The following is a 12138-nucleotide window of genomic DNA, read 5'->3' as shown; positions in this document are numbered from 1 at the left end:
ACTCACTCTTCTCAAAACATCAGTTTTAACCCTCTCTTGGACCGTATGCGTCGGCATCGTTGCAAATAAATTTTCTGCAGCAGCCACCGCCGACGAACGCAACTGATACTGAAGGTTTAACGCTGAGGATTAGAACTATACCTGTTGTAGCATTAATTTGACTTCTATGTTTGCGATGCACTCAGGGGAACTGTACCGGTTTTGGCCATGTTCCTAATTTGGCCAATTTTGCGAATAACTCTAAAAATAAACAAATTCACAAGAGTTTTATTAGTTCCAACAAGAGATATATCTCTCACGCTTCAACGCTGCTTTCAACTGATCGATTATTTTGAAAAAATAAGTATTCTTCAGGGTTGGCCAAATTAGGCACTAAGTTGGCCAAAACCGATGCACTTCCCCTATAGGATTGGTTGATTTATCGAAATCGACTGCTAAACAGTTAGCAAATTATCAATAGTAATGAATTATAAATCATTATTTTAATACATTAGGAAGCGTTGACTCTTGCTTGATCGAATGGTCCAAGAGAATTGAAAGTAAATCGAGAAACGGCCGAGATATATTCTGATCCAAACGTCATAACATGCTATCACATGGCTTATTTTGTCAGCTTTGATAAACAAAGGAAAAAAATATGCACGAACGTATCGGAATAAATCATAGAGGCAATATCACAATTTTGATGTTTATAATTCAATTATATATGAGGAACTTTGTTTTACGGGGATATATCGTGAAAATAGTCGCTGAACAGTGCAAATAAAACAGTCAAAACAAAATCCCGCCATATTAAGCAGTGACGGTCAACGTTCAATTCAATGATCGTTGGAATGTAGATGAAGAGAACTCGAATGCTTCGATTGGATTCGAATCCACAACTCTCATCGTGCCAGAGGAATGTTTCTGTGGGCTTTGTGGTCGTATCGTTAGCCGAATATTTCAACTTCACATACTTTTTTAATGGTAAAACAGGCTTCATCTTCGTCCTTATTCTCTGAAATTCTTCTAACTCTTGCTTCACTACTGGTATTATTCATCGATACAAGTTTGTGTAAGAAAAAGTGTTTGATCAAAGTGTATCTCATAAGTTTTTTTTAGAGAGAAGAAATCAAACGGGCTTTGCCAAACAGTTGCTTGTTGTTTCATACAAGCCGTTTTTGCTGAGGAATTGATAAGACTACCTCGAGTTTGGTGTAACGAAGAACAGTTTCATCAAAGTTAATTGCCTATTTGCCGGGTTTTTATCACCGGACATAGATCAGAGAATAAATTTCAAAACGTGTTGTATGATGGACTTCTAGTGCGAAGGCTTTTCTACAACTCTGCCTAACAGTGTTGTTTTAGTTCCACTAACAACGGAGTTAAAGCGTTAGTTGCAGTAACTCATACTAAAAGATAACACGATTTCAATCATTTAACTACTAATAATAAGCTATGAAATGATCAAATCCAGATTACTAAATGATCGAACTCACATTATTAAATGATCGACAATATTAATTATGGTGTTAGAAAACTCGATGTGACAGCATGTGAAAGTTCAATTCGAAAAACGTATTGAAGATTCCACTTCTCATTGATGGGAATCAAACGCACGATTTTCATGTACAGAATGGGTTCGAATTTTATCTAAGGGAAGTGGCTACCGCAAATACATTTCGGATTTAATCTACAGGTGTGGATGGGATACTGGTCGCTACCTTCCTCTGAAGGTAAATGGTGTGTGTTATCATTCCTCTCTGCTTATGCAGTCACACTCATCCAAAGTACCAGCTGGGACAAAATGTCATAAACAATTTATTTTGAGATACATTGTGTGTAGAGTGGTCTGAATATCCTAAACGTAGGCAATTAATTCGAAATGTTTTGTATTTGCCAATAGGGCACTAGGCAGGGTTTTAAATATTCAGCATTTTTACTAGCTGACCCGCCGAAATAGCCCAAAATTAATGAGTTATATAGGGTGTCTACTACCTGGAAAAACCTGGAAAACCTGGAATTATCAGGGAATTTCTCCCCACCTGGAAAATACCTGGAATTATCAGGGAATTCCTGACATAATCAGGGAAATTTCAATACCCGGTGATCATGAGTGAAATTCTTTCAAAAGATGAAAAAAATCATTAAAATTGTTGGAATACGTTGATAACGAAAATTCTAGGTGTAGTTCTCTAGTTCATTTTTCCAATTTATTTTTGCTGTACAGTATGGAATTTTATTTTGGATTTCATATCTGTATATACAATTGCTTTGTTTGCAAAACCGATTACATTGATCTTATTTAATTATCTTAAAGATAACTCGTCCAGCTCAAACCTTTGTAGGGGTATGTGGCGGGACCATCATCATCATCATCATCATAAAAATACCAATCAAATCTATTGAAAATGTAGTGAACGTTAATGGATCGTTGTTCCGCAAAAAACGTTTTGCCATCTTCAAAAGAATTCCTGGAGAATTTTCTTGGTGATATCTAGGAATTTATTCGGGAAATCAATTAGGGATTTCTTTGTAAATTCTTTTGAGTATTCCTTCGGAAATTCTTTACGAATATATTAAAAAATACTAATAAATTAATAAATTCCCGAAAGGTAACTTGAAGGGATTTTAAAAAAAAAGTGTAAAGTGATTTGTGAAGGTTTTTTTTTCTAAAGTAATTCTAGGAAGAAAGCTGAAGGAATCCCGCATGGATTGTTCAAAGGAGTTTCTAAAGGTATTCTCAAAGAATTTTTCAAAAAAATCTTAAAAGCTAAATTTCCTCAAGATTCTTCTGAATGAGTTCCTAAAAAATCCCTAGGAATTTCAAAATAATACCCGAAGCATTTTCCGAAGGTTTTTACAGTAAAGCAGTAATAGAACACTAGTGGCGGCTAGTGGCTAGTGCCAAAATATGCTTCAATAAGCCTAATAGACTATTCAGATTACGATTAGATATTTATCGTAATGAATATCGTGTTTAAGCTGAGAAAGAAAATTGAATGTATGAGGATGGCATCAGGTTGTTATTATGTTATGCATAAAATACCCCAAAAACAGCCCACGACATAAAGAAGGTATTATCTGTCCAGTTAGAATCCGGAATAATTTATTGTATTGCAGCGGCACGGAAAGTGACCGCTGCAAGAATTATTTTACAGCGGTATGTCCACCTAGGCGCCCACTTTCTGTGGTATAAATTTCATGGTGTTTCGTGCAGCGAGTCAAAAATTATTCCAGGGGAGAAAAAAATCTGCACACCCCCGTTGATATTCCTGCTCATCGACGGTGGAACCTACGTCAAAATAAATTTAGGATAGGCCAAAAGTTTGCTTTTATGGACAAATTTGCCAAACAACTGATGATTTGGCGAGGGATATGCAGCTGTAGAGCAGAGACCAAAGTGTTCGTGACGAAAACCGCGTAGGCTAGATGTACCAGTTGTGGCTATAGCACCAGTTGTCGCACTAGTGCTTTATATGCCAAATGGCCAATCAAATCACCGCAAACCAAGTTCATATCGATAAAGCATATTCATATGATACGATAAAACCTTTGATCTCCTCTAAAACAAGCAAAGCATAATTGTAAAAATTGATTTTGCTTAATTTTTGACGTCCTTTGCACCAGTTGTCGCACTAGTGGTCCCTATTTGGCCAGTCCCATAAGAAAACAATGGGATTTGCCAAATAAGGAACCAAAATTAAGAATAGTGCCACAACTGGTGCATGCGTTCCTATTATGGATTAATCAATTTTGAGGATAATAACAAATTTTATTGTGGTTTTCACAGCTGTTCTAAGGAGCAGGAAGTAAAACCTTTCGCTTGATATATAAAGTCGACCCGCATGCCTTTTACTTATTTTTTTTAAAAACAGTTGTTCTTATGTATGGCGACAATTGGTACACCCACCCTACTAAGTTTCATGAAAGCCCATGAAGGTCCCGTGATGATTTGGCGAGTTGCCACTACAGCCGGGAAGTCGTCCAGTTGTACCGCAATAATAACGCAGATTCCAACAATAAAAACATAATCCACCCAACTGCCCGCAGTTTAGGCCCATCGAGACATTTTGGGCAATAATGAAGCGGAAGCTTAAGAAAAGTGGATAAACAGCTCGGGACGCGACTCAGATGACCAAAATATGGAACAAATGTGCCAAGGAAGTCGTCTCCGGAGGTGTGCAGCGTTTGGCGAGAGGAATAAAGAAGAAAGTGCGAATTGTCCCAAGAAAATTGGAAATGATTTGCATTTATATTTTTTCTTTGAAGTACAAAGGTAATTTACTCCTTTGTTTTAATGTATTAACCTTATTTGTGTGTCAATCCGATACCTAGATACAGATGTTTTACTTTTTCCGATGGAATATATGGAGAAAATTCCACGTTTGTTTTTACCTGGAAATTAATGTAAAACACCTGGAAAAAACCTGGAAAAATCAGGGAATTTTGTTTTCACAGATGAGTAGACACCCTGTTATAGCTTTTTTTTCGAATTCACACTGTTTTGACGTTTGCTCTGCGCTTTGATCCCATTTGGCCGGTTAGAAACCTAGTCCTTGAAAGAGACGATGTAGTATTCTGAAGGGCGAAATGTAATCGCAGAGCAAAAGACATAACTTTGTTTTCTTTGAATTAGCTCTTGAGTTATGCAGAAATTTGCGTTTCATTTGTGAAGGAGCCTAGCCCCCTTCCAAAGAAGGGAGGAATTTCGAATCACCATAGAAATATTTCTTGTCTTCAAAAACCTCCATATATCACATTTGGTGCCATTTGTTTTATTAGTTCTGGAGATATGTAGAATATGTGTTTCATTTACATATAGGGGCTCCCTTTGCAGAGGGATAGGGGTCTCAGTCACCATAAAAAAACGTCCCCGGCACCAAAACCCCCACAGACTAATTTGCACGCCGATCGGTTCAAAAGTGTCCGATTTCATAATGGTCAGACAGACAGACTGAAATTCTTTTTATGTATATAGATTTCCTAATTTTCTTTCCCCTAGGAAGTTTTCAAATCATTCAAGAAGAAGACAGTTAATGTCACTCAGAGACGCACCTGGCACACATATAAAAATCACAATCGTAAACTCTCTGCTTATTCAAAATTACAATTCTGACTCGACTTTTGATATTTATTCAACAACTAGTACAAAGTACGATTACAAAATACTGCCTAAATGAAAATATGATTTATTTCGTGAAAGTTGAGAACAATTTTCTACGAGTGGGAAACAACTTTATCTCTCTATCTGAGTGACAGATCTCTAACTTTGTTACTATCATCATTCTAATGAAGAGATACCTTTACTCTTTGTCTGAGTTGATATATTATTTTCAAAAATGAGTAGGGTTCGAGGCAATTTACTTTAAAGTACTATTTTATGTGATACTTATAAATTTATAAACATTCCACTATTATGTTTATAGACATTTCTATTAGAACTAATTGAACCGAACTTAATCAGACTTTGCTATAAATTTGTTCAATTGCTTACTGAAATATTTCTTAAAGCATAAAGAGTCAATTCGAAATCTTACCTTGGCCGAATAAGGACTGCCGACGGTCGGTTGACCCTCCACGGTGACGCTGACCCGATGCTCGCCGACCACCCGCGGCACGAACTCCGCCTTGAACACACCGTCCGCCGTCTGTAGCACTTGCGCTGGCACCGAGTGGCCCGATGGTCCTAATACGCGATCATGGTATGAAATGTGTTCCAAATAAAGTGATCGTATAGTGATACACGGTGTCGTCCAAGAAGGAAAGCGTTTTGTAGTCTTGTTTAATTGGGTGTTTATTTGAACTCGTTTTATTTTTCAATACAAAGTCAATCCAAAACATAATATTTTATAAACAAAAGTAAATCAAATCATTCAATAAGCACTTGGAGGAAGGAAACAGGGTGGTAGTCATGCTGTTAGTCGAAGGATAGGATCCGGAAGCGTTTGAGTTAGATTGCGTCTAATATGTATTCTATTCACTAATTTATTGCATGTTTCATGCGATGGCCCCATTTGGTTAAATACCTCAACCGGTTGCGGTCAGTAGCTCGCAGATTTAGTCTCACGGTACTGGTTACCTCGTTAGTCGAGTTGGTGTAGTTTGTAAATCGAGAAATAGGACTACTCGTTAGTGGTTATGTTGCCGTTTTAGTAAAGTTGGTAACCATTAACATTTGATTATTTCATTCCTACACTTTAAAAGATAAATTAATAACGAAATAATTGTATTTAATGTAGAAAATGTTGATCTTGAACTTTCGATCTATCGTATCTTCCTAGTAGATAGAGTAGGGGGCGATGAACAACAACTTAGTTCGAGCTTAGGTCTTAGTACAAAAGTCTACGTCGCCCTGAAATATACATGTAAATAAGAAAGTTGAAGAGGATTGATCAGAATTGGATTACAAATTCAAAGCAACATACAGGGAAGGCAGTACTGATTTTTTTTTCCAACGCTTTGGAAACAAAATATTGTTCTTTACCTAACTAATGATAAAACTGTGGAGCATTGCACTTGATAGGAATCTTCTACATCTACATCTTTGTCAATGGCTCTAGGTCCCTACAATATTGGCTATGATAGCATATTTGTAACATTTGAAATTATTTATTTTAAGTCTGAAAATTGTTTAAAAATTTTAATACTTCCAGGAAAGCAAACAGGCAATACTATCTTGCTAAAATGTTGCAAACTAACAATTTCAGACAATTTACAAAATAAGCAAAAGTACAAACGTTACAAACATGTGATCATTGACAGTATAGACTATAGCAATAATAATTTAATATCTATATTATGTGGAAAGCATAATGTATACGTTATGCTTACGGAGTTAGAAATGTTCCCATCCAAAAACATCCTAGACCCCACCAAGAAACTTTGATCGCAACACTCACCGGAAACTTGATGAGAGTTCTAAAAAGATCATAAAAACGGGTAAATTCTCACTAAAGTGTGTTTAAATTAGTTTATTTTACTATGAAAGATCGTCACCACCATGTACCTATTTCTATAACAATAAAAAAAACAGTATATACTATATAGTATTATTGAAATACGTACAGGGATATGATTAACTGTATGTACTCTATTGCAAAGAAAGGACAATAAACTTTCAGTTCGCACTACTACAATCATATCAACGTCAGATCAATTTCGACAAGAGCCAAGATGTATATTCAGTATAAATTAACTGATATTATCGCATTCTTCGTATTCATTCTTCTTACTCCATTACATCCCTCTTGGAGACATTGCCGCCTCGCTGCTTAGTGTTCATTCAGCACTTCCACATTTATTAACCGCGAGGTTTCTAAGTCAAGTTACCATTTTTGCATTCGTATATCATGAAACTAACACGATGATACTTTTATGGGAAGTCGAGACAATTTCCAATCCGAAAATTGCCTAGACCGACACCGGGAATCGAACCCAGCCACCCTCAGCATGGTCTTGCTTTATAGCCGCGCATCTTACCGCTAGGCTAAGGAGGGAGAGGATATGAGAATGCAAAAGTGGTAACTTGGATTAGAAACCTCGCAGTATATAACTATGGAAGTGCTGAATGAACGCTAAGCTAAGAGGAATCAATATCCCAGCGGGGGACGTAATGGTAATAATAATTATAAGAAAAAGGAGCAGAAGAAGAAGAGAAGTGAGAAGTGAGAAATGAAAATGAGAAGTAAAAAATAAGAAGTGAGACGTCTCACTCTCTACTTCTCACTCTTCATTTCTCCCTTTTCATTGCAAAATGAAAGAAGTGAGAAGTCTCACTTCTAACTTCTTACTCCTTATTTTCCATTTCTCACTTCTCCCTGAAAAAAGTGAGAAGCGCTAAGTGACAAGGGGTAAAAAGCATTTTTGGCCATATAAACTTGTTCAGAAAACGACATTCACGGTCCGAGTTGCTTCCTCAAAATACAAAATACTAAAACTTATAGCACAATTTTTCATAAACAAATTTCCAATATTCACTGCAACTTTCCAATTCACATTAAATTTATACATCAAGCTTCTTACAACATGTCTATTGGAGGCTTCTGTGTCTCTTGAAAACAGACTTCCGAGCCTCTTGAAGGGAGGCTTCTAAAAGTAGGCTTCCAAGCCTCTTGAAAGAATAATTTCGAGCACATCGATCGAAGACTTCTGAGCCTCTTGAAACATCCTAAAAGGAGCTTCCAAATCTCGTGAAAGTGGGTTTCCGCGATTTTTGAAAAGAGTCTTCAGAGCCTTTTAGTAGAGAGGCTTCCGAGTCTCCTGAATGGAGGCTTTCGAGTCACTTAAGAGAAGGCTTCCTTTGCATCTTGAAAGGAGCCTTCCGAACCATTTGAAAGGAGGCTTCTGAGCCTATTAAAAGAAAGCTTCTGAACCACTTGAAAGGAGGCTTCCGATCCTGTTGAAAGTAGCCTTCCGAACCTTTTACAAGGAGACTTTCGAGCCTCTTGAAAAGAGCCTTCCGAGCTTCTTGAAAAAGGCTCTTTAAACTAAGTTTTCGAGCATCTTGGCAGGAGTCTTCCGAACAACTTGAAAGGAGGCTTCCGAGCCTCTTGAAAGAAGGCTTCCGAGCTTCTTGAAAGTACGCTTCCAAGCCTCTTGAAACGAGTTTCCGGGCCTCTTGAAATGAGGCTCCGAACTTTTTGAAAAGAGGCTTCCAAGCATCTTTTAAGGAAGCTTCAGAGAGGTGACTTTCGGGCCGATAAGGCTTCCAGGCCTTTTGAACGGAGGCTTCCAGGCCTCTTGAAAGGAGGATTCCGAACCTTTTGAAAAGAGTCTTCCAAGTCTTTTGAAAGAAGGCTTTTGAACCTTTTTAAAGAAGGCTTCCAAACCTCTTGAAGGGAGTCGACCGAGCCTCTTGAAAGGAGGCCTTCAAGCTCCTCCTCCGATAAATGTAGAAGGATGCTTCTAATCGTCTTGCAACGAATCAGCAAGACTCTACATTTTAGTTCAGAAGTTTTAAACATATTATTCAACATTTTTATTGCAATCAGGTAGATTGCATTGAGGCACGGCAAATGCTGAGTAAAGCGTACCATTGGTACTTCGCGTACCTGAAGGAAAAAGAGACCCTATTTCACGGCCGGGATACGAGCAACCTTAGGGAAGATCGGGTAACCAATTTCGGTGGGAATTATGATCGTATGCTGACTGGGAAGGGGGGATTTGCTCATCTCCGGAGGTGCATATCTGATCGAGCGGCTATTCCCAATGTTAGAAGTGGCTCTCAACAGCGTATGTTCCTGTTCTGAACATCGTCCGAGTTCCAGCGAGGGACTCTAAACTAAACGGTGCACACCATGTTGCATCGTGTCAGCATCGAGAAGGCAGCCCCTTCAACGCAATGTAGGTACCCTGGTAAAATAGCCTACCGAAGATTCTACAGTTACCAAGAAAGGCAAAAGTAGAGCAAACGGATTGATTTAACGACAACAGACCCGGCAATGAATAAAGGACAACGATTGGAAAGTCGGATCTTGGAACGTGAGAACTTTGAATGAACCCGCACGTGTTGGGCTCCTGGCTCGTGAGCTGCAGCACGTCGTCGTGAGTGTGGCAGCAATCCAGGAAATACGGTGGCCCTGAACAGGAGAACATGAATTCCGGGCGGTGGATCCCATAGTGAACACTCCATTCAAGTACCACATCTACTATAGCGGTGGTGGCCGAACAGAACGAGGAGTTGGCTTCATGGTGATCGGGAAGCAGATGAAACGTGTCATCCAGTGGAAGCCGATAAACTACCGCATTTGCATGAAGGGCAAGTTCTTCAACTATAGCCTGATCAGCATCTATGCCCCAACGAACGATAAGCCTGATGACGTGAAGGATGAGTTCTATGAGAGCATTGATAAGGCCTACGGAGAGTGCTCAACACACGATGTAAAGATTGTCATCGGGGATGCAAATGCGCAGATCAGAAGATAAAAAATTATTTCGCCCTGTTAACCTTTGCTGCTTCTAGAGGGATGGCAATAAGCAGTACCTACTTCGCACGTAGTGGAGACTTTTGCTCACAGATAGACCACGTGCTGGTCAACGGACGACATTTCTCAGATGTTATAGATGTAAAGTCCTTCAGAGCTCCAAACATTGACTCGGATCACTACCTTGTAGTTGCTAAAATTCTGGCGCGACTTTCCAGCGTCACGAATTCACGAAACAACAGAACGATTCGTTTCAATATCCAACACTTGTCAGTTGAAGGAGTTGCTGAACAGTACCACCAGAAGTTGGACGAGCGATCCGAGATGCCACCGGATCTGGCGACGTTAACAGATTGTTAAAAAATATCCACGAAGCTGTGACTACAACAGCGCAGAAATTGTTAGGGTACAGCGACGAGACGGACGAGAAAAATGTTTCTAGGAGTCGAATGCTAGTGGCGCGTACCCGTTCCAACAGAGAGCGGTACAGTGTAGCAAGGGCAGAAGAGAAACGAATCCACCACAGAAAAAAGGCAACAGTGCAGAGAGTGTGACAGATCAGGAGATCAGGAGCAGGAGATCATGGATAGAAACGATATGCGGAGGTTTTACGCAACTGTCAATGGCGCGCGCAATAAGACTGCGCCACCCAGCCAACACAAAGTCGCATATGACGAATTTCGCGCCAACTCGTCCAGCGGTTGGCAGCACCATCTCAGAATCGAATGAAACTTGGTGAGCATAAATATATGGTATTTCTAAGCCACTCTGCATACTTAGTTTTTCAAAAATTGTCGAGAGTAACATTTGATGAGGGCCTAATTTTTTTTCATTGATTTTTAAAAAATCGATGTAACTCTAAAATGACAAGCCCTACAAAAAAGTGTTGTATGGCGGACTGTCGTGAAATTCCCTGAAGTTTTTTGGAAAAATATCCAAAAAATAAAAAATCAGAAAGGTTATGTACAAGACACAACCGCCCAACGTAAACTACGTAAGACAGTTTGTTCATTGAGGATTGTAGTGCCATCATACATGAATATTTTTAGAAAATTCATTTGATTACTTATGTCACTGGTTTCGAACAAAACTAGCGTATCTTAAGATATGAAAATTGTTGGATACGACAATTGTTTAAAAAATTTACTGTGAAAAGCCAAATTTATTCATCAGTGGTAATGATGCCTTTCTTGGATCCGAATTGCCTACATTTGGGTTTTGAAGCATTTGATGAAATATTTCAATAGAAATATTTTCCGTTTGCAACTTTTATTATTCAGAAACATTCCAATCATAGGCATATCTTGTTTTTCGTGCATCACTAGAAATCATAAAATGTCAATCATGTACCAAAACCCAATTAATTTGGTGGTGATGCGCGCGAGTAGTAAACGTTGCGGACGGGAAAAGAGGGTGTGTGTTATTACAATCTAACTCCCACTGTCTGGCAGTGTCACAAGTGTTGGTAAAATCTCAAAATCTCAAATCTCATCGGCGATTCAAACCATGCGTGAGTCAAATCCCATCAGAATCATGGCCCAGAGATTTGCTCATGATTCGAATCACAATTTGCATCATTGCATGATATTTACGTGTTCTTCATTGTTGAATGCATTGAATTAACTGTTTTTCTTCTAAAACAATGGCTAACATACGCCTCGATTGCGTTTTGACGCTTTTTAAAACGAAATCATTTTTCGGTGAGTGAGCGAAGCGATGCGATTCTGGCCGAGAAACTCAAGCGCGATGCTCCCCCTGCAGAATCGCAGGTGAGTTAGCTCGTGCATGAAACCTCGATGATTCAGATTTGAGTATGATTCTACCAACACTGAGTGTCACTATGGATAAAATATTCGTGCAACCATTTTATTAATATCATTGCAAGACTTTTGGATCAGGGATCAAGAAGGTGATAACTCTATTGTAACTCATATAGCCCGTTTCAAGAACGTATGCGTTCCGAAGCTTTTGTCGTGTACAATAAGTACCGCATGATTCATTCCTGTAATAACACTTCCTGAATCAAAGTTAAATCCTTCTGATTCAGGCGCGCATTTAATTGGACAAAATATTATTAGGCCGATATAAATATATAATTTTGCTTAAAAATAACAATTTGAGGGGCAACAAAAAACAATTCAGGTAAATTTTGAGAATTTGCAAAACATTCTTTAACAAATCCGAGGAGTTTTCATTCAATTTTTTTTAACATTTTTATATTTATTTTTTAGTA

The 12138-nt window shown here is 38.5% G+C and overlaps 1 protein-coding gene across 8 annotated transcripts in view; it reads right to left on the bottom strand.

Moving 5' to 3' along the window:
• LOC134210838 (filamin-B) overlaps nt 1-12138 on the bottom strand; it is a 233224-nt gene that overhangs the window by 42750 nt on the left and 178336 nt on the right. For 7 of the 8 annotated variants that reach the window (XM_062687171.1, XM_062687172.1, XM_062687173.1 and 4 more), the window contains one exon: nt 5520-5668. In XM_062687171.1, coding sequence (XP_062543155.1) covers nt 5520-5668 — 149 coding nt within the window. Of the gene's footprint in view, nt 1-5519; nt 5669-5758; nt 6335-12138 lie in introns of those variants that run through there. The other variant, XM_062687178.1, reaches the window with a different exon arrangement.

This window comes from Armigeres subalbatus, chromosome 2 (genome assembly GCF_024139115.2).
Source record: "Armigeres subalbatus isolate Guangzhou_Male chromosome 2, GZ_Asu_2, whole genome shotgun sequence".
Classification (NCBI taxonomy): domain Eukaryota; kingdom Metazoa; phylum Arthropoda; class Insecta; order Diptera; family Culicidae; genus Armigeres; species Armigeres subalbatus.
This window is presented reverse-complemented; position numbering and strand designations above follow the sequence as displayed.